This window comes from Pseudonaja textilis, chromosome 5 (assembly GCF_049901715.1).
Source record: "Pseudonaja textilis isolate UNSWEBS1 chromosome 5, rPseTex1.2, whole genome shotgun sequence".
Lineage (NCBI taxonomy): Eukaryota > Metazoa > Chordata > Lepidosauria > Squamata > Elapidae > Pseudonaja > Pseudonaja textilis.
This window is the reverse complement of record NC_141994.1, coordinates 57,797,311-57,820,598: the sequence shown is the minus strand read 5'-3', so window position 1 is coordinate 57,820,598 and position 23,288 is coordinate 57,797,311. Positions and strand designations below refer to the sequence as shown.

Genomic DNA, 23,288 nt, shown 5'->3' with positions numbered 1-23,288 from the left:
TGATTTGGAAAACCTTTATAGGAGATTTTACAATGGATTCTCTCTAGGAGGAGCTAGAGATTAAGAAATATCTCCAAGCCTGCAGTTTGTTTCTTTTATTACTTATCAAAATGAAGCAGCAGATATATTGTTGATATTGTTTCTGGTGCATCATGTTCTCTGAGAAGTTGGAGCCTGGCTGGATAGCAACTTCAAGTCATGCATCACAAGCTTGTAAAGGTTTACAAAGGTTTCTGCCCAGGTGTCTTTCTGATGTCCTTGGGACTGAGCTGTCCTGTATGCTGTGTAGACCATCGTCAATACCGTCCTTTCAAAATCTTCTTTCTTTAACATGCCGGGGAAACCTGACAGCCTGGAGCTTAATCTGCGTATTTCTGTAATACTTTTGGGGATAACATCATTGCACACGGTGTCAAACGTTATCGCCTTCCTGGTTGAAGCGAGTTCCTCATCTTTGATTGTGATTTTTAGGTCATCATCAATTTTCAGCTCACCTAGAAGAAACTGGGATGAAAGCATGGAGGACAGAAGTTTTAAACTGGTTCTGGTTAAGTTCTTAGAAATCAATACATGAGGTGCTAAAATTATGTCTGGATTAACATAGAGCAAGGATTGCTAACTCTACACTCATTGTCTTTTCCATGAAGTTTCAGATTGTATGAAAATAATTGAATAAATGCTACTTTAATTGATAGGACTGCAATCCCTTGAATAATCAATGGAATCACTTTGGAAAAGCCTTGGAGAATCATCAGATTCAGTGCTTTCTCCAATGAAGAAAATATATGTACATAAAAAACTAGATCTCATAGATAGACCATCCATTAGAATCCATAGAGTTGGAGTCTATTTAGAATGCTGCTTTCTGTTGAATCAGTTCTATCTATACTAACTACTCTGGCAATGGATTCTTTGCCTTTGCCAAACATTCCAGACTGAGAATTTCACTTTTTAAAGGGAGGGTCTCAACTTCTTAGGTAACTATGTGGCATCCCTAAAAGCTTACAGAATCAGAATACAATGTAGGAGAAGCTGGCTCTTTCTCTTCTCTTCTCTTTCTCTTGAAATTAACTTTCCCTAAGTTAATTTCAGGTTCATCTATACCAGCAGATATTCCTGAACCTCTGATCACCCTTTAGATATCATTGTTACATTTACTGTTCACTAATGTATGCTATGGTATTTTGTTAAAATCATTTCTGTGTTGTTCAAATTGCATTCTATTAAGAATAGTTCATTTATTCTGTATATTGCATGTGCATTATAGGTATGATCTAACCAATGAAATGAATAAATAAAATAGAATAAATTATACTTAACAAAGAAATTGTGTTACTTTTTTGCTTTGTTTACCATAACTGGAATGCAGAATGAAGATTTTTTTTTAAATAATTATTAATTGATTTTTATGAGCCCCCTTGATAATATAACTGAAGGCTAAAGCATACAATATATCTAATGTATTTATTTTTTAAATACAACACTGGAATCAGGATAAAGAGGGGTGTGAAGATTTTGCTTCAGATGAGTCCAGAAATATCATATCTCTGAAACCGTTTTGGAATAACATCAGAAACCTGCACAATGACTTCACAAGGTTACAGTATCTGTGATTTTTCTCATGATTTTTAGCTGCCATGAAGTTGTGTCATCTTTTTGACCCATTGCTAGAGTCCTTCCCCCCAAAGAGCTGAATTCGGAACTATACTCTGGTTCATACTAAACCTCAAATAGAAGATCCACATCTTCCTGAGATTTCTGAAGCACTGGGTTGAGAAGAACTGCTGAGGACCTCTTCACACGGTGAGCAGATGGGAAAAACGTAGCTGAGGAAGAGAGGAGAGAGAATTGGCAAGAAGCTGTTAATGGAGGCAGTTGATTAATTAACCTAGGTGAAATGTTAATATATATTGCTGGTCCGTGTATGATGTGCCATACCGTAAATAAATAAATATGTATTTATTTTCTTGTGTTTTAAAAACCAGCACCCAGGTTCTGCTTAACCATAGTTCAAGCTACAGTCTGCCTGTCTCTTAAAACAATTTTTCCAGTTTCCTGCAGTTTCATTCTTGTACTGGCTGACACCATTTCCCTTATCACTTAGAACTAAAAGCAATCCATTGAATCTGAATAGAAGACTTAAACAGATAAGAGGAACTATATCTATATATGGCATATAATCAACCTGTAGAATCTATTGCTCCAAGGAGTGGAGTTGTCCATCAGTTTAGTTGGCTTTCAAAGGAGATTAGACAAATTTCTATTATAGACTAGTATAGTAGAAGCATGGATGCAGTCTAGTTCTATATATTGAGTATAAGGAAATAATTCTTTGGACAACTGCCTTGATTTCTTTGATGTCTTCAAGTGATATTGGATATGTCTAGGGTAATGTAGGGCAATATAGATCATCACAGTGGGAGTTTGCTTCTGATAACAGCATAATTGCAGCAACACAACACCTTCACTTCTAAACTTTATATTATACTGGTTTTGCTATCCACTGCTTGGTATGGCTGTGGAAAGTTCTGATGATGTTCTTCAGATGAGAACAGGATATTCCATGTATAACTGGAGGTGGTCATGAATCTGAAGCCATTCATTGATTTGATACAGCCTTGGATAAGATCCACAAATTACAGTACTTCTTACAGTAGATTCACCATATTATATTATAGACAAAGTGATTTAGGGGTGTGCTTGCATAAACATGATTGGAAGAAATGCATTGGATTTCATGTGAATATGCAAACTTTCTGCTATTCCTTAAAGCACATTTATCCTTTATTGAGACTTCCATATATGTCTTAAAAAAGAACCCCTGCTTCATTATAAGGAAGTTATATTTGAAACGTGATAGTTTAATTATTCTCACTAAAAACAAAAAAAAAAAGATATGGCTAATGTAATGAATAGCGGTGCTTGCATCTCTATTCAAAATACTTTAGAATTTTCTTTGAATTGTGCAGAGTGGTAACAACTTTTCACTGGTTTTAACAAGTAAAATATATAATAAAAATAATGCTGATCCTTCCTGTAATGAGCCAATTATAATCTGACACATTGTTTCTCACATAAGAGCTTGTTTACTGGTTTAAATCTTCACTGTGGCCTAGAGAAAGACCTAGAGTGGGAAGTCATCTACTATAGCGGTATCTTCTTACTAGATAACATGATGTTATCCAACTCCTTTCTCACTTCACTCTTAGCTATTTTAGAAAGGGTCATCTCCCCTTCAGGGAAGAGAGTTTTCAGAGGGGACAAAATGGATAGTGGGTACAGATCAGGAGGTCATTAGAAATTGCAGTATCCAATCACTCAACTTTTGTAATTATCTTTATCCTTCTCAAGTTTTGATGTCTTCAAGCTGTCTGAAGTAGAACATTCCTCAACTGAGCAAAAGTTGTCAAGAACAATGTTCTTAAATAGGTTTCTAAACAGATATGCTAATAGTCCGATAGCACTGTATTTTTCAATTTAACTCAAAAAGACTTTGTCCTTCCAATAAGTTTAATTTCTTTAGATTCTTCTTGGTATCCTGAATTAAGCTTTTTTGGAATCTGCATTAGTTGCCAGTTTGCTTCTGGGCTTGTTTATGTATTTATTACATTTATATACGGTTCGAGGTGATTCTGAGTGAGTTTAATTCAGGATACTGGTTGTCGCCTTTTAAAAGCCTATGTGGTTTGGGGCTAGGTTATTTGAAGAACTATCTTTTCCCAGTTACATCTGCCTGACACACCAAAGTGAGGAGGCAGGATATATTTCAGGTCCCCTCCATTATGGAGATCTGTTTAATCAGAGCAAAAAGAAGGTCCTTCTCTGTGTTCCCTCCCTCCCTGTGGAACATCATATCCACATAAATTTGATACTCTTTGATAAGCCCTAAAGACATGGTTTTACCAATGAGTCTGGGGCCCCCAGGGTGATATGGAACACCTGAAGTGGTTGGTCTGATTGTTCTTACCAGGAGGGTGAATAATGGATTTGTATTTCTGTAAGCACCTAGAGTCTTTGTGAGTTGGTTGGTCATACACATTTTATGAATGAATGAATGATAAATAAATAAAGCTCAGGCCGGGCACCTAGCTCCCTACAACATTATTCAATCTTTTTCCAGCCCAGAAATGTGCAACATTTCACAGGCTTGGGCATTGAAAAAAAAAGTTCAGTTATTTGCAAAGCTGTAATTTAATGGATTTCCCATAGAAATGCATCGATTGGCTATTCCTGTCCTTGTCCTTTAAAGCAGTGGTCCCACAACCTTTGCAGCTCCATGGACTGGTAGCAATTGCAGCAGCCGGGGGAGGGGATTGTTTGATGTGTGCAGCTTAATACAGCACTAGCACATATGGAGCTTTGTGCACTCACCGCTTGTGTAGCCTGGTCCCAATGGACCACAGACCCAATGGGCCAGGGATTGTACACCTCTGCTTTTAAGCAAAGCATTAAAGGTAACATGTCAGGGATGGGATTCAATTTTTTTTAACAACCAGTTCTGTGGGCGTGGGTTAATTGGTGGATGTGGCTTGGTGGCCATGTGACTAAGTGGACATGGCTTGGTGGTGATATTATTGGCTATGTGTGGCCAACTCAATATCACTCACATCGAGGCATGCATCTCCTCACCTGGCATCTCATGACTGTGGGGATGCTGCAACAGTCGTAAGTGTGAAAAACAGTCATAAGTCACTTTTTTCAGTGCCACTGTAACTTTGAATGGTCACTCCACACAAGCAAAGTACCAGCAAAGGAGGGAAAAAAAAACTCCAGAGAAGTTCCAGAGACAGGAAGTCTAATCCTGCCAAGAATGTAACAAGGGTTTTTTTTTTTTAAAAAAAAAAAACAAGTTTTATTGATTTTACAAACAAACAAACAAGACAAAACATCATTAAACATTAAAAACATAAAACCTCTTTCCATTGTAGATCCTTACAAGGCAGGTAACATATTGCTTTATATCACATACTTATAATTTATCCCATTTCCATATAAACACGTAAATTCCCTTTACCAAATTCCACATTGTTTCTCTTTAATCATTATTCAATCATATTTCCTTTCTGATTTATCTGCTATCCAGTCATCAACTTTATATTTCCCTCTGGCTTGTTTATAATTATTCTCATCTAGTCTTCTTCCGAGATTTTATTATTTAATTCTTAATTAAACACACACACATAAAACACAGACATAAAAAACATAAAGCTTTCTTCTAGAAAGTAACTTGGCCCCAGATTACCTCTTTTTGTATGGACTCAGTTGTATTCACGCTTTTCTTATATACCATTACCCATCTTATTTACCATTCTATATCTATTATATAACTCCTCTCCACTTTTGCCTCATCTTAATTCTGTTTTATATATTTAATCTTGCTTTTTTTAAAAAAAATATTTTTATATCTTTTGTCCATTTCTCCATTTACATCTGTCTCATTTCCAATTTAAGAAAGAATAGTTTCCCCTGGAATCACTAATCGGAGTATGATGCCTTTCTATCATTCCCCTAAATTAAAATTTAAAATAACACCTAAATCCCAATCAGATTCTGCTTAGTACATTCTACTATTTCAAAAACCAATACTACAATAATAAATCCATAACAATCAACACATTAATCCATTAAACTCTGTATTCAAACTAATATTTTAAACATTCCCTTTAGTATTTTATTAAAACGTATTATCATTCATTATTAAACCTTTTAAAGTTATACCTTGATATTTTAGCCTTTTATTAGATCTTAAAAAGTTCTGGTTATCTACTTATAATACAAATACCACTATTACAATACTCATGTGTACTTTGCAGAATCCCCCTTTTTTAAAAAAACCCATATATTACCCATTATCCCTGAAAAAATTTCCTTATCTCCATCTTGTCTTATATCTTTGTAACTTTTCCCCCTTTTCCCTTTCCTTCTTAGCCCGCCTAAACTTTTTACCCCTCCTCTCAAAACCTCTGCCTTCTTAATTTCCCCTTTCTGCATTCCTCTTTCCTTTTGCTTTCTAGCATTCTGTTGTTTTTGCATCTTCTTTTTCTCTTTCATAAATATTTTTTTATTTCTTAAGTCCTTCCTTTTCGCTCCTCTCTTTCTCCTTTCTTTCTTAGTCACACCGTTTAGTTCATTAAAAATGGTTTCTTCTTCCTTGATTTCTTCCAGCTGTTGTTTAATTTGCTGACACATAGCAAGCGCCATATCTAGGAAACAAAGGGCTTCTCCCATAACATCTTTGCCTTCTTTCTTTGTTTTTAGAAATTGTTTTTTTAGTTCATCAAGAGATAGAGCCATTTTAAAGTTTCTTCTTCTCTTTCTGTATCCTCTTCTTAAACCAATCAGTTATTTCAAGGCTTAAAACAGTTCCCAAAAGTCCCAAAGTCCCATAGTCATCAAACAGTCCAGGCAGAGTAGAAGCTTCTTCTTTTTACAGTTTCTCTTCTAGGGGTGAAGTCAAATTAGGGAAAGAAAATTCTCTTTATCTTCAAGGCATCTCCTCCAGCAAAGTCTTAGAGTAAAAATTTGTTTTCCCAAGCCTCTCCCTTCCCACTTATAACAAAGGAGTTTAGGTTTTACCTTCTACCAAAAGGCTGGTTTCCCTTGTCCATTTGTTAATTCCATAGGGGAGGGAGAGTAACTTCCCCTTTTCGTCACTTTTCTTCGCAGCTGAAAACATCAATCGGGAACAATAGCTTCCAAGTCATTACTTTCCCAGGTGTTAAATATATCCTTAAGGTCCCAGTTCGACCAAGAAAAAACTTTCTTTAAAAAAAAAAAGAAAACTCCTTCTCCCTCCTGCGCATTCTTTATCCAATTGCCGGCTTCTTTATGGTGGCCATAAAAAGACCACCGCTGGAACCGTCTTGAGAAAAGGGGGTTATTGCCAGCTGGGGGGGTTTGCGATGCTCCTCACCCCCGTCCGGATCCCCCCTCTCTTCAGCTGCCCCAACAGGGCAGCCTTAGCCTCCAAATCCGTCGGGATCAGAGGCACCAAGGCGGCTAGCACAGCAGGAATCGCAGAGAAGGCGAATCCCTGCTGTCAGCAAAGCCGACAACCGGAAGTGTCCCGGAGGGGCAGTTTCTGTAAGCAACACCAGAATGCTTCCATCCTGCCTTCCTTACAGGATTAGGCCAGTAACAACCAGTTCTCTGAACTGCTTAGAATGTTAACAACCGGTTCTAGTGAATAGGTGAGAACTGGTAAAATCCCACCCCTGTAACATGTGTATGTGTAAGTGTAACAGGAAACATAGATTTGTGACCCAGTCTTCAACACTCCCCTTCCTATATACCTTCCAACACCCCTTTCATCTTTGCCTATGTTCCTGCTGACCTGTGACAACTTTCTACATTGCAAATCAACACACGAGACACACTGAAATCACCAAGTGCTAATTGCTTGGCAATTAAAACTTCCATCACCCAGCAGTTACAATGTTTACTTATTAAACCATTGTTGGCAGCAATCAAGATGACAGTGATCAGATTAATAATTTTTCAAGCACCTTTTCATGCAACTCTATGGCTGAGCCTAGCAACCATTTTGGCTTCCACTTCTGTAGAAATCTGACAAAGACGTTCTCTGCTTCGGGATTTATGTGTTAGTCTTTACCGTTTGACATAATTCTTCACTGCCTTGAAAGGGAATGCTGTGGTGAGATCTTTTTCTTGTGCTGGGCACAGAACATACACTCCCCTATCACTTTAACTAGAACAGTTATGCAAAGTTGGAATTTTTCTGGAATTCTTTCTTAAGTAAGATAAAGAGTGCTCGGAAATTCAAAAGTCCGCATGCTTTTTTGTAACCTTCAACTGGTCTAGTAAACATAATGTCTTAATAGAAATGTGGGAAAATTTTGACTCTTGGTTAGCAAGATTTCCTGCCTGCTGCCTGCTTCTGCTCGGTTTAAAGTGGATGGCTCTACTGACACTCACAGAGAATAGTTTTTCCCTTCTAACTTGCCTTCAAGCTAAATCACCTTTCTTATAGTTAAAGTCCAGTGTTGTTCCTGTATAAGTCCCAAGTTAGCATCAACAAGGCTAAAGGGGATGGTTTAGATTTTAAAAAATGGTGTCAGAAAGAGAGTTGATGTCCTCTTTCTCCTCAGTAGGTTTACACCACTTCTGCTGTTACTTTGAACTAAAGCCAAGCCAAGCCAAGCCAGTATCACAGTTTTGTCTTTCTAAAGTTGGCTTTTAAACAATAACCTTTGGCTTTAAATCCAATAACTCCATGATGTATATAAACTGAAAGGAAAATATCTGGGACAGGGTGTATACAACAGGCCAAGCTAAAACAGACAACTCACATTACAGTGTTACATTTTGTGTGAATCTAGCTTTGACTCTTTGTTTTCAGCCTAACCTGCTAAATTATGCATATTAAAATATACTTCCTTTTTTATTTTGGTTAGCGTGCTATGTAAACCTACCAATATAGTTTACAAACCATGATTTATGACGTTGCATTTGTATATTGAGCTCATGTGGCTTAATCAAGAACTGTCATCCCAAAGCTTGGCTAAATGCATTGTAAAAAATATAGCCACTGTGTCCTTGGGCTACTTCCAGTACTTTAGGCCCCACTGAGTCTCAAAATTTACTCACACTTCTTTATATTTCAGAGTTATTCAAAACCAGTCTTCGGAAGATTTTGCTATTCTGTTTTAAGTCAAGCGGGACTCTGATATATCTATCTCTGCCCTGAATTTTGTTCCCCATGCAAAAGCATTTTTGGCTGTCTTTGCCTGCTTTATTTTGGTTCACATTTTACTTTTCAAAACAACCACAAGCCAGAAATAAAACCCTGAAATGGGAAGAAATGTGTAACCAATACTTGACCAAGTATTTATAAATCCATGCACAAACTTTTTTTCTGATGTAGTTCTCTCCCACACAGCAACATGAAGTGTTATTGTATATCAAAGAAGAATATGTGACTGTATTAATGGCATTTGCAATCTTCTTTTTTTTCCACTGGAAAAGTTTATATGAAATAATCATTTAATCTCAACGTGTGCTAATTCATTTTAATGATGAATTTGATTTATTTTATGTACTGTCATTATGGCTGCTTGGAAAGAGAAGATTCCCAAACTATTATAAGGCTGATATTTCACATAGAATGAGTTCCAAAATTTTGATTTGCATTCCTTGCTCATTGGATCAATGGAGGCTCCTGAGGAGCCATGATAGACAGGATCCAGTTCTGCTTTGACCATTTTGAATTGTGGCTTTTCCAGAATCTCAGGCAAAAATTATTCGGGCTCCTGACCCCTTCATATAGATCTTTTTTTAAAAAAATAAATTTTTTTTGAAAAGACAGAGACACAATGTCAGTCCTCTTAAAGATAAAACATATGCTGTGGCAAATGAACAATAATACTACTCCTTGATGTTTTATGCTGTACTCCTGCAATATTCTAATTATTTTGTAAGTTTTGTTACAAAATTATGAAGAAATAATACCTTTTTCCCATTGCTTGCCATTCTATTGGTTAAAACAGCATTCGGTTTCTCAACTATTTTTCAAAAGAAAAATAATTCAGTAGTCAAATATTTTACATTTACATTTTACATTTTATTTGATTTGTCAATCACTTACAAGATAGATACAGGTATAAAAATAAATATATTTTTTAATACATGAGATAGATACTTATAAGTAAAGTAAAAAAAATAGGACAGGGACGGTAGGCATGATTGGTGCGCTTGTGCATGCCTCCTACAGGACTCTTAGGAAAGGGGTGAGGTCAATAGTAAACAGTCTAAGGTTAAAGTGTAATTAATAAATAAATAAATTAAATAATAAATAAATAAATAATATTTATTTATTTATAATTAATTAATTAATTGCTTATAATGAATAAGCAAGCAAGTAAATAAATAAATAAATAAATAAAAGTGTAATTAAAAAATAAATATGTAATTGAATGGTTGAATTCACCAAACTCCGTAACCAAAAGTCAACCGGAACAAAAAACACCTGAAACTGATTGCTCCTAATCGGGAAAGTATGCCCTAATTCTATTTATGTATTTATTTAGACATTTTATATAGTTGACTCCTTGCTCACCGAGACTCTGGCCAGCTTACAAGCAATTCCCAGAGTGACAGTAATTTTAACAGGAGTTTCATTGAATCAGACTCTAACTCTAACCTAACTTCATTTCAGTTGCAGTTGAAATATATAACCTTCACCTAATCCTTAGGAAAAAAGTAACAGAAACAAAAAAAGGGGAGGCGGGGGGAGGGAGCAGCAGATGGAAAAAGAAACAACCATGACGGGGAGAAAAGGGGATGAATGAAGCACAACTGTTTTTCCTTTCACTCCATCTTTTTTTGAAGTGTTTGTGATATTATAGTGAGGTATATTTCATTGCAATGTTTTTAACCCTTGTTGATGGATAGAAGCGACTTAGAGCCTCAGTTTTGGTCGCCATGATGTAAAAAAGATGTTGAGACTCTAGAAAGAGTGCAGAGAAGAGCAAGAAAGATGATTAGGGGACTGGAGGCTAAAACATATGAAGAATGGTTGCAGGAACTGGGTAGGTCTAGCTATTCTCCAAAGCACCAGAGGACAGGACAAGAAGCAATGGGTGAAAACTAATTACAGAGAGAAGCAACCTAGAACTAAGGAGAAATTTCCTGACAGTTAGAACAATGAATCAGTGAAACAACTTGCCTCCAGAAGTTGTGGATGCTCCAACAATGGAAGTTTTTAAAAAGAAGTTGGATAACCATTTGCCTGGTGGTGTAGGGCTTCCTGCCTAGGCAGGGGGTTGGACTAGAAGACCTCCAAGGTCCCTTCCAACTCCATTCTATTCTATTCTATTCTATTCTATTCTATTCTATTCTATTCTATTCTATTTGTTAACTAAGGTAGGTAAATATTTTAAAATGATTTTGGACACTGTGCATGCTTTATTTCCATGATAGCATTAGGAACTACGAGCCAAGGAGATCCAGTTAGACTATAAGTAAATCATCATTTCTTGGCTAAAAGCCATATTTAACTTTTTTGGACAGCTGAGAGCCAATGTGTGGATGAGCAGGACCCTAAAAATGTTTTATACCTTTTTAAAAAAGTAGACAATTGTACCATTAGGTTTCAGAGGGGGGTTCTGAGGATGTTTGCAATTGGGGGTGTTTTTGCCTGCAATGGAAAGACTAATAATGATGAAATGTTTTTAAAGTAATAAGACAGGTAAAACTAATGATAGTTGGGGTTTTTTTAAATAGTACTCAGTCAGTTTATATATAGACCAGGTGGAGCTCTATTCATATTTATATTGGAAAATTGCCAGGAAACACAGAAATAGAGCCTACATTTTCAGCACTGTGCTGTGTGTGCACGTGTATGTGTGTGCGTGTGTGTGCATTTGTCTGTGTGTATGTGAATGTATATGTGTGTCTTTCCTTCAGATTTCAAGCTGCATATCCCAAAAGATTCCTGATCAAAACAAGCAGCTTTTTAAAAGTCTTATAAATGGGGAACAGTATGCTTATATAATAATACATAAATAATACATAAATAAAGAAGGATTTGGACTAAGTAAATAGATATAAAGAGTGTCTTGATGCGGGTGAAGAAGGAGAGTGCAAAAGTTGGCTTGAAACTCAACATTAAGAAAACTAAGATCATGGCATCCAGCCTTCTCAATTCCTAGCAAACAGATGGGGAAGAAATGGAGGTAGTGACAGATTTTATTTTCCTGGGCTCCAAGATCACTGCAGATAGATACTACAGCCAAGAAATTAAAAGACACTTGCTCCTGGGGAGGAAAGCTATGGCAAATCTAGACAGCATACTAAAAAGCAGAGACATCACACTGCCAACAAAAGTGTGTATAGTCAAGGCTATGGTTTTCCCAGTTGCAATGTATGGCTGTGAAAGTTGGATCCTAAGAAAGGCTGAGCACCAAAGAATTGAGACCTTTGAATTATGGTGCTGGAGAAGACTCCTGTGAGTCCCTTGGACCGCAAGGCAATCAAACAGGTCAGTCCTAGGGGAGATCAATCCTGACTGCTCTTTAGAAGGCCAGATCCTGAAGATGAAACTCAAATACTTTAACCACCTAATGAGAAGGAAGGACTCCTTGAGGGCAAAAGAAGAAGGGGCAAGAGAGAATGAGGTGGCTGGATGGAGTTACTGAAGCAGTAGGCATGAGCTTAAATGGACTCCAAAATGGTAGAGGACAGGAAGACCTGGAGGAACTCTGTCCATGGGAGCATGATGGGTTGGACATGACTTTGCAACTAACAAAAACAACAACAAAAATAGATATAAATAGATGATTTAAGATGATGTTGGTAATTACAGAAATTATCATGGGTTTTGCAATTTAAGGGACTAAAAAACAGAATAGTTAAAAAGAAAAGAAAAAGAACAGAAGAAAGAAAGAGGGGAGAAGTGAGAGAGGACCACTTCATACCAGTGGTGGGATTCAAATTTTTTTTACTATCGGTCCTGTAGGTGTGGCTTGGTGGGCGTGGCAGGGGAAGGATACTGTAAAATCTCCAGTCAGAGGTGGTATTTGCCGGTTCTCCGAACTACTCAAAAATTCCACTAAGCATTGCTGCAATTTGAAGAAATAATTTGAAATCAGAACTTTCCAAACTTTGAAAATAGCCAACTCAACTTGGTTATATAAGAAATATTTAGATGTGCTGCAAGAAATTTAATTAGAGCAGGTGGAAATTATCAAAGTTACACGGCATTTTGCTCCTACAGTTATGGAAATAAAGAGTGTCCCATTTTCCAGACGGTCTTCTTTTGAAAAAGAAAGCGAAGCGGGGCAGCTAACATCTTCAGAGACATTAAACTATAAACAGTAGGGCAAAAGTTTTTTTCTCTGACCTCTTGTTCCATCCAATCTTCTCTTCCGTTTTGAGTTTTTAGAAGGAGAATTGTTGGCAGACAAAAAGTCCAGTTTAGTCTGATTCAAGTAGAATCAACCCTATTTCTCCCCATATAAGGAAAGATGAATTCAATAAAATGAAGAAGCACAGGCTATCAGTGTTGTAAGTACAGCTTCTCTACCATCTTTTGAATTCTACTGTATAGTGCAGTGTTGGTGCAGTATTGGGGGTTTCGGTTCAATGTGTGGAGTGTGAAGGATGTGTGTTTGTGTTTATTCTCATGGTCATGATGTGCACTGAAGATGGTGTTTGATTTCATTGTACGAGGTGCAATGACAATAAAGTAAAGTAAACTAAGCTAAAGTAATCTGCTGAAGAATGTTTATAAGAATTCAGCTTCTTCATAGTATTATAGTTTCTAATATTAAACATGTATCTCAGTAATAATACTTTCCTGAAGCTTGTCCCAAAAGTGTTTTTTCAGGAGGCAACTGGACTTTCTTGTTTTTTCTTTTGAAGATGTTTCACTTCTCATCCAAGAAGCTTTTTCAGCTCTGACAGGATACTGGGGAATAGAAATATTTATATTTCTTTCAGACAGCTGGTTATTTGCATGCTTTTAGAGGGTCATTGAAACTCTTGGAAGTTTATCTGTATCCTCAGGGTCACCTGAGTAGTGCTCCTGGTTCTGTAGTCTTCAATTTTTTTTCTGGAAATCCGCTCCTACTCCCACACCATTCAAAGGGCGTTCATCTCAAATTGTATAACTAAAAGTCTGTAGAGATTCTCAGTCATCCAGCTTCTTGGATGAGAAGCAAAACATCTTCAAAGAAAGAATGGAGTCCAGTTTCCTCCTGAAAAAGCACCTTTGGGACAACTATAACCTGGATGACTGAGAATCTCTACAGACTTTCCCTGAAGCTCAGATTTGACTATCTGATGTTGTGATTCTGACTCATTTTCTTACTCCTGTCTTGGACAAGCAACTGTATCTGTAATTGTAGACTTCAGGTCTCTGTTCAGAGGCCCCTCTGGGAATTGAGATCCTTGACTCTGGGAGTTGCCAAGGTTGGGTACCCCTTGATATAGATTTAGGTTGATGAGCTTCTGTAAAATATGCTTAATCTCCTGCTTGGATGAGGGGAAGAGGGTCTGCAATTTTTCATAATAAAATTTGGAAGGGGGGAAGAACAGGTCAAAGGGGATATGATAAAGTGTGCTAAGAATTTCGGCTGCAATACCCAAATGGATCAGTGGAAAAATATGGGGTTAATTGGGCTGAAATTTACATCTTGACCTTAAAAATAAGATTTATCAAATTTATCAAATGCCATACCAGAAAAAATATCTAGAATTTATAAAGGCCCTTCAAATGCAGGTAATCCCCAATTTATGACTATAATAGAGCCTGCCCATCATAATTGCAGCAGTTGTTAAATAAATTTAACACATGACTGACAAGACTTTGTTAGCTTTTTGCAGAAGTCTGGTTATAAGACAAGGACATAATGTCAGCCTTGGAAGCCATTTTTTCCTTTGGAGCTTCGACGCTGCCACATTTAGTGCCTGGGAAAGCGGGAGGGGGGATTGCAAGGAGTGATGGAAGATTAGACACAACAACACTCCTTTCTCAAGGATGATTGCCCTATACCTGGAGGGAGTGATGGGAGGTAGTCTCTAGTTGGGGTGAAAATATGATTGGACCATGCGATGGATTTGTGGGTACAGAGGATGGATTTTTGACTTTTGTGAGGGGGAAAATCCAGAACTCTCAGATTCAGGTTTTCCCTGATGTGCCAATATGATATGTCTAATAAAATGGAACTTTGAGAAAATGCTAGCCTTGGAGTCTTTATTCATGGAGGTTTTTACTTGGAATGCTGACACATAAGGCTGGTCATAAAATGACGAGTATAAGGACTCCTGCTTTGGGCAGGGGGTTGGACTAGAAGACCTCCAATGTCCCTTTCCAGTCCTAGGATTCCATGATTCCCTAATTTCAGATTTATTGAAAAGAATCTTATAGGCTTAGACAAGCCAACAATGTGACCCAATATCCATTAATCTTCTGTAAGGTTATGCTATATTATATTTTTCAATGTATGCAGCTGTTAATCACAATGAATTTCCATTAATATCAATTATTGAAATTTATCAACATTTCCCAGTGATTTCAATGAGACCTCAGTAGGACTAAATACAAGATAAATACAACTGGAGTAAGTGTATTAGTTCTACTTAGACATTCTTGAAATTCTTGTTTGACGCCAAAGCTCACATAAAACTTGCCATGTTTTGTCACTCTTAATTCTCAAGTGTTTTTTCTGCATCTGAGTGCTGAGTGCAAAGCATCCAAGTTGCCATTCCAATGCAGTGATTGCTACTGTAAAACTTGGTTCAGAAAGTAAAATGTACTTTCTAGCCTTGTGGATGCAGTGTTTTTTGTCCCCCTTTTCCAAGGAACTTTACTGTCAACTATAAATTGATTTAATTGGAGTAACTGCTGGAATTCTGACATTTACCAATAATCAATTCTGAAAAGCTACCCAGAAAATGGTGATGAAGGAAGTTCTGATAATACTCCAGAAGAACAAAAGAAATCCAACTTTCTATTTACTGAAACAGACCATTATTTCAGGCATCCCATGAACAAAAAGGAAGAATAGTATTATCCCAATTTATTGTGCTAAACAGCAAGATTTTAGTGGTATTAATTATCCATCAAGATTAAAGCTCCCTGCAGTCATGATGGCTAATAGCTATGGATAAGCCCCCCCTCATATTTGTTTTAATATAATTCTAATATTATTTAAAACTGGTTATTATCAACATAGCATCAAGAAACCCAATAACTTCATGGTGGACTTTACTGCCTCCTGAATTGTTTAGCAATCAATTGCATATGAAGGTGCTAAACTATAGTATCTTGAGAGATTAAACTTGCTGTTCCTCTACTGGATACCAAAATCCGTGCACAGCTCATAAGATGCCATGAGGATAGGTGAAAAGGTCAGTTAATATTTAGATGGCCTAAGAAGGCAGAAAGATAATGTGAATAAGGTCCCGAGACTTACATCTGGAGAATGATGATCAGGAGTTCAGAGAGGTCATACTTGATAGGGAATATAAGGAATTAAAAACACTTATGATATCCCTTGACAAATAAGAAGTCAACTCCATTAAATATGGTTGAACCAACAGCAATAGTTCGAGCCACGATGCTTTATGAAATTCTAGTACCTTTGTTTAATCTCCTACTCAATCCAGTATTATTTCCCCAATTGTCATTCCCCGAACTGTATTCTTTTACTTTTCTTTTAGAATAATAATAAAAACCTTTTGAAGCAAATATGAAATATACTATTTTTTTCAATTGTAATGTTTATCTAGAAAGAATTTTACCCATTCTGCACCCATTTACCCATTTTTACCCATTTCCTGATATATGGCTGCCATGTGATGTAAAAAAGATGTTGAGACTCTAGAAAGAGTACAGAGAAGAGCAACAAAGATGGTTAGAGAAGTGGAGGCTAAAACACATCAATAACGGTTGCTGGAATTGGGTCTGTCTAGTTTAACGAAAAGAAGGACTAGGGGTGCCATGACAGCAGTGTTTCAATATATAAGGGACTGCCATAGAGAAGAGGGGGTCAACTTATTCTCCAAAACACCTGAAGGCAGGACAAGAAGCAATGGATGGAAACTAATCAAGGAGAGAAGCAACCTAGAACTATGAAGAACAATTAGAACATTAGTTAGTTGTTCCACTGATTAATTAGTTAGAATCAGTTGTTCCACTGATTAATTCATTGGAACAATTAATCAGTGGAACAACTTGCCTCCAGAAGTTGTGAATGCTCCAACACTGGAAGTTTTTAATAAGAAATTAGACAACCATTTGTCTGAAGTGGTGTAGGGTTCCTGCCTAGGCAGGGAGTTGGACTAGAAGACCTCCAAGGTCCCTTCCAACTGTATTATTTTGTTAGTTATTTTCTGTTGCCAACACTAGCATGGAAGGAAGCTAAATTGCTGAGTGTATGCGGGTGTGTGTATGCGGGTGTGTGTGTGAGAGAGAGCAAGAGAGAGTGAGTGAGTTGTAGAATATTTTGGATTCATTCTGCATTTATATTCAATCTTCAGATTTAATGATTTTTCTGTATTCAAATGATCAGGGTTTTTTTTTTACAAAAAAATGTCTCTGTCATTTGTCATTCCACAAAGAATGATTTATGCTGATCATTATTTACATCTGTCCTTAATTTAAATTATTGATTCACCCAATTCACTTTAAAATGTCTGTTACAAATGCTCCATCTGATATTTAGCACTGAAAAAATGTGGCTTCTTATAATATACCTAAAAAGGAAAGAGGCCAATTAAGATGACCAGATTTTAACAAGACTTAAAACTTGAAGGATTTTCATATGTTTAGCCTTAGAAGGAAAATCTGAGAGAAACATGACTGTAATCTCTAAGGCAAATACTTAAGGAGTTGTTCAACAGCCCTTATAATCATGTTTCTACAGTCTGAAGTATTTGACCAGTTCAGGAAATAATATCATTAAATCAATATTCTCATAAGGACTGACTGACTTTACATATGGTTGGTATAAAAATGGGTGGGAGATGGCGGAATTCAAATTTTTTTACTACTGGTTCTGTGGGTGTGGCTTGGAGAAACAAATCTCAACTGGCTGGTTTCATAAGTAATGCTAACCAACCTTCATTAAACTTGTCTTATTGGGTGGAAAATTCTGATTACTGAAGTTAGGTGATATGAATGTTGCCCACATGGATGAAGTTATACTAAATCAGAAGCCCTGGCTTGTTTCATACATTGCATTTAGCTAAAACTGAACAAAAAGTTCATATCTGAGCGATATGACATCTGATGGCTTGGACCAGATGTCTCCCAAATCTCCTTTAATTCTGAAATTCTCTGAATAGATTGTCTTCAGAGTTTCAAGTCAAGCAAAAGTGGCTTATATAAAGCAAGAACAAATATACATTTTACCATATGCCAACATTCACTTGAAAATTCTGTGGATTTAGAATGGGTCTCAAACATTCTGCTAAGAAATGTTTTCTATCTTCATTGTAGGAAGTTTTGCAATAGCAAACACAGAGCCAGGGTAACAGAAAGAGGTGAGATTATGTCAGGACCTTATTCAAATCTGGGAGGGTTGGTTTAACCAAAGGAACCACAAACTCATCAACATCCCCAATGTATGAAGTAGATTTTCCTATGAATAATCAGCAGGCACTACCCTTTTCAATACCATATAATTAACATTGCAAGACAGATGGTTTGATTTTATCATGCAGTTGAGTCTCATCAGAAATTTTTTTAAAAAAATGCCTAATTCAATCTCTCCAAAGGAGATCATGAACATGGAACTATTATGATTCTCAATCAATGACCTAAATTACTCCTCTACTGAAGATGGAAATGTACATTTCCACAAGTTTCAGTTTTTCCGATCTAAGAAAGAAACTGCATCAAATGTTACCTATTCTGGTGTATTTTATTAGGTCTGTATTTTTATGCAACTGACAAAATTCACAAATTCACACCTCTTCAACTAATGAGAAGATCAAAGACCCTAGCAGATAATATCTTTTGGTATGTTCCAGGAACTCTTCCCATCTTTTGTAATCCTTTGTGCACAAACTTAAAAGCAATGGTGCAATAACTGACAAGGTAAAGATATCTTCCTAAAGGCTGTACATTAGAGGAAAACACATAAAAAGCATAACCAGTGAAAATTGTTAGAAAACTATTAGTTCTACAGGCCTTGAGTCAGTAACACACACACACACACACACACACACACTGATTATATATATATATATATATATATATATATATATATATATATATATATATATATATATATATATATATATATATCAATAAAAGTAAATAACACATATGCCTTGCCATAAGTTTATAGAATTAAAGGGTTAGAAGGTTGGGATTTTGAAGACATGATCTAACCACCAAGTCCAATGGACCAATGCTGCAGAAATTTTAGTATAAGAAATATGATTGTCTAAGCACGTAAGAAAGCAGGGTCTTTTTCTTCTGTACATTATACAAACAAGTGATCAGGTTCTCGGCTACAAACATAGTAAAGAACACATGACTAAATCACTGTGTTAATTTTATTTGGCTAACAAATTTATGCTTCACGTCTTTAGCCTCTTTCTCTCTTTCCTGCTACCCACCTTTGTTCCTGAAAAAGCACCAGCACAGAGACATGAAATATAATTCTGGACTACTGAAACAAAGGTCTGTCTGTCATCTCCTCAGTTATTTGTAACCTCATAGCTTTTTGTCAAACACAATAACCACATGCATAACATCATAATATGTGCAAACCAGCCAAGGTTTGGTTAATCGAAACATGATAGTACCAATCCCTTGAGTTTAACTGGTACAGTCCAAAAAATAAGTTCTTAAATCTATGGGCAGATTTATCCAATTGTCCTAATTCATCTATTAGTTCTGAGCAATTGATCTGGAGTAAAAGGAAAGGTCATCTTGTGATTTTAGACTCTAAACTGGAGTCCAGGAAAATGCTGCTGGACAAGGCAACCATTATGTTATACTATATCATCCTAGAAGGGTTCTGACAGTAAGAAGGGTAGTTCACCTTTAATTTTGCCTGTTTTTTTTTCCTGCCCAGCCAATTCCTCTGCTCTATGAGATCACTTTTCTGGGAAATATAAATCATTATAGAGCAGTGTTTGTCAAGCACGGTAACCTTTAATATGCATGGATCTCAATTCCCAGAATGAAGTCCATGCATCTTAAGATCTCCAAGTTTGACAAACAAAGCTATAGGATAAGAATATACTATTATCTTGTAAGATATATTGGCACCATTGGCTCTTCTAAGTTTGTGCACAAAGGCACAGAGAAGATGGGAGAAAGAGTTCCTGGAACATGACCACTGATATTATCTTCTAGGGTAGACTTTGATGTCTCTGACATGCACAGCACAGGACACCACCCGCTCCACTGTATGTCATCTCAGGGAAGAAGCTAAGAATTTTAGCACCATTTGGGTTCAAGAAAATATGAGAGCTTTTCTGTGTTGTGCAGTAATTTCCATATTAACTATTCTGTTGGATGGAATCAGCATCAACCGCAGTGAAAACAAAACATCTAGACATTCTAAGTTCCCTCGAGTATCTTTAGTTTACAGATCGAACAAGATAAAGAAGGTAAATGCTTGAGTTGAGCTGAGGAGGGTGCATGATTAGGAAAGAAGCAGGCATAGTCTAGGGAGTTTTTAGATGCATGGTATCTCAGGGGCTGCCACAAAGAACAGGGAGTCCAAGCTATTCTCCAAAGGACCTGAGGGCAAAACAAGAAGCAATGGGTGGAAACTAATCAAGGAGAGAAGCAACCTAGAACTAAATCTAGGTTGCAACCTAGAACAGTTAGAACAATTCACCTGACAGAACAATTAATCAGTGGAATAACTTGCCTCCAAAAGTTGTGAATGCTCCAACACTGGAAGTTTTTAAAAAGAGATTGGACAACCATTTGACTGAAATTGTATAGGGTTTCCTGCCTGAACAGGAGGTTGGACTAGGAGACCTCCAAGATCCCTTCCAACTCTGCTATTCTATTCTATTCTATTCTATTCTATTCTATTCTATTCTATTCTATTCTATTCTATTCTATTCTATTCTATTCTATTCTACATGTATCCAGTATGCCAGAGATTTTAAAGAACTTAATATAGCAACCTTGTTGAAGCTAACATCAAGAAGGGACTCTGTTTGAAAATATGTGGGCCTAGTATGCATACAAATTTAAGTCAGACTTGTCTCCTGGTGAAAACCAAGTTCATGCAGTTTTCTGGGCAGTATTTCCAAAAAGGGTTACCAATGCATTCTTCTTAGCCTGAGAGAGACTGACTGGCCCCAAATAATCTACAGTAGTTAGTTTCCATGCTAACTAAGGTTTCCTTTAGTCCAAGATAGCTCAATCTAATCTAATCAGATCTAATCTAATCATCTAATCCTATTTCAATGCAATGTGTTTAAAAACAACCCATCTTAAACAGAGAGCTGTTCAATCTGTTTAAGCTCAGCAAGGACTGGATTAACTTTCAGAGCCAACAGAGCTTCTGTTTGGATGAACCAACCCTGAATTTCCATCAAAACATCTATATAAAATTGCAGTACACACCCAATCAACTTAATTCCCAACATTCATAGCAATTAAGGGGAGAAAGATCATTGCTGTCTTATTTATTTATAAATCTGCTTGCAGAACATAAAGGAGACATGTATGCTCAAATGGCGAATAAACAAGAAGAAAAGAATCTAGAAAAGGGGGTGGATGCGATTTGGAAAAAATGCAATTTGTTTGATAAAATATCAGCACCACATGCCTGCTTTTAAGCAATAATGTGTTTATATTTATAACTCTTACCTCGATTCCACCTGGGGGGCACAGTGCCATGAGCATTATAATACAGCAAAAACAGGAACAGCATCTTCCAGTGCATTGCAAATTTCCCAAAGCAGAGGTTTTTCTGCTTCTACAGTATCTGGTTTCTTGTATGCCAGGACACAGCTGGCTAATCTCGCTCTTCTCTGCTCCTTTTGCAAAATGGGATGAGTATAATGGGGTGAAGTAGCAGCACCTCACTCTAGACTAATTTTCATTAGAGTCAAGGAATTCATTTGCACAGAAGGGCTCTATTTTATATCCGCATCTGGAGTGACTCATGACGCATGCAAGCTCTCTGGCAGCTGTAGGGGTATATCATTACATTTTTGTTTTGGGCTTCTTTTTTTTTTTAACAGTTCAGTTCCATTCAGTAGTTGAGCCAGCTGGAAATTTCCCTTGTGTCAACAGACAAAAGTAGCTGTATAAAAGAACACTATTAAATCTTCAAGGCTACTAGCTCCTATGCACATATTTCTCAGTGATCATTACCAAGCCTGTGCTCCTTGAATAAGGCATTGACAGTTCTGGTATGCCAAACCCAGGGCTGGAGTGTGTTTATTGAAAGAATGCTGCATGCTTACAGGACCAATTTGTTTTTACTGAGCACAATAACACGGAACAACTTTGCCAAGCAGGTCAAAGTTGGATGGCTGATATGAAGAAGAAAATACTTGACATAGACAGAGACATTCGAATATAATCTTTAGCTGTGGGTTGAAAACTAAACCAAGATTGTGTTAGTTTTCTTACTACATGTAATCCAAAGAATGGCAATGAGGTGGTTATATATTTGTAAGCCTCAGTTATTTCTTGTCTAAGACACATTTAAAAATATGGTTAATTCTTTCCCATTATGTTCAGTAAGGCTTGTTTATTTTTCATTCAAAATCAAAGAAAAGTGCAGAAAGCAGTGGTGTGGGGTGATTAAAGAAATGAAGAGTTACCCTGTGGTAAAATGGATGGCCAATATATTCTGTAAATAAATAAAGAACAAGGGAAGTGACATGATAGCAGTATTCCAGTATTTGAGGGGCTACCACAGAAAAAGGGGGTCAACTTGTTTTCCAAAGCACTAGAAGTCGAGACAAGAGACAATGGATGGAAACTAATCAAGGAGAAAAGCAATCTGGAATTAAGGAAAAACTTTACAGTAGTGAGGGCAATTAACCAGTGGAACAGTTTGTCTTTAGAAGTTGTAAGGGCTTCATCACTGGAGGTTTTTAAGAAAAGAGTGGACCTATTTGAAATGGTATAAGGTCTCCTGCTTGAGCAGGGGGTTGACTAGAAGACCTCCAAAGTCCCTTCCAGTTCTATTCTGATTGATTGGATATTCAAGTTCAAGACTATCCTTAGCCTTGGTGGTTCAGCTGACAATTTTGAGCCAAAAGTCTCAACCCAGTCTACAGATTTGTTGTTGTAAGGAAGAATGAAAAAGGTAGTGATATTTGTGAATATTGTTCCAACCAAGACAACCTCAACCAAGTAAGCAATAAACTGTTAGTCTCAAATCATTCCTTAAAATGAATTTCATGTCATCCTCTCTAGTAATAATACAGTGTAAAAGATAGGAGTTGAATAACATATCATAAAATCAATGTAAACTATGATTAAATATAATAATAAAAAGGAAGCTCAGTACTTTATACCTTTACATGATTTTTAAGCCTCCTTGAAAGCTGCTAAACAAAATTCTGATGTAAGATTTCATAATCTTTCTTTGGATGAAGATAATTTACAAAAAAAGTCATCCAGAGACATAGGAACTTATTATTATTATGAAAAGAAGGTTTGTATTGAGGGACTAATTTCTTAAACCTAATTCTGTGAAGTGCACGCTTAGCAAACTGGTTGTTAAAACGGTTGCAGCCCACCACTGGTTTGAATTGGGAGCTAAATATCCTCTTGTTTTAATCTTTATTAGTTCTGTCTCTAAGTAGAGTGCTTCACAACACAC

At 36.7% G+C, this 23,288-nt stretch overlaps 1 protein-coding gene across 1 annotated transcript; it reads right to left on the bottom strand.

The window, feature by feature from the left end:
- On the bottom strand, positions 1-21,905 carry FAM180A (family with sequence similarity 180 member A). The gene is made up of 3 exons (XM_026698035.2): positions 21,314-21,905; positions 1,726-1,826; positions 1-504 (listed from the first exon to the last, which is right to left on the bottom strand). The coding sequence occupies exons 1-3, from the start codon at positions 21,387-21,389 to the stop codon at positions 151-153; spliced, it is 531 nt and encodes a 176-aa protein (XP_026553820.1). The 5' UTR covers positions 21,390-21,905; the 3' UTR covers positions 1-150.
- Positions 21,906-23,288: the final 1,383 nt, after the last annotated feature.

Coding starts and splice junctions, on each gene's coding strand:
- FAM180A (XM_026698035.2), bottom strand. CDS start 21,389: ATGCACTGGAAGATGCTGTTCCTGTTTTTGCTGTATTATAATGCTCAT. Junction 1,827..21,313: donor GCCCCCCAGGTGGAATCGAG/GTAAGAGTTATA, acceptor TCTCTTCCTCAG/CTACGTTTTTCCCATCTGCT. Junction 505..1,725: donor ATGTGGATCTTCTATTTGAG/GTTTAGTATGAA, acceptor CTTTCATCCCAG/TTTCTTCTAGGTGAGCTGAA.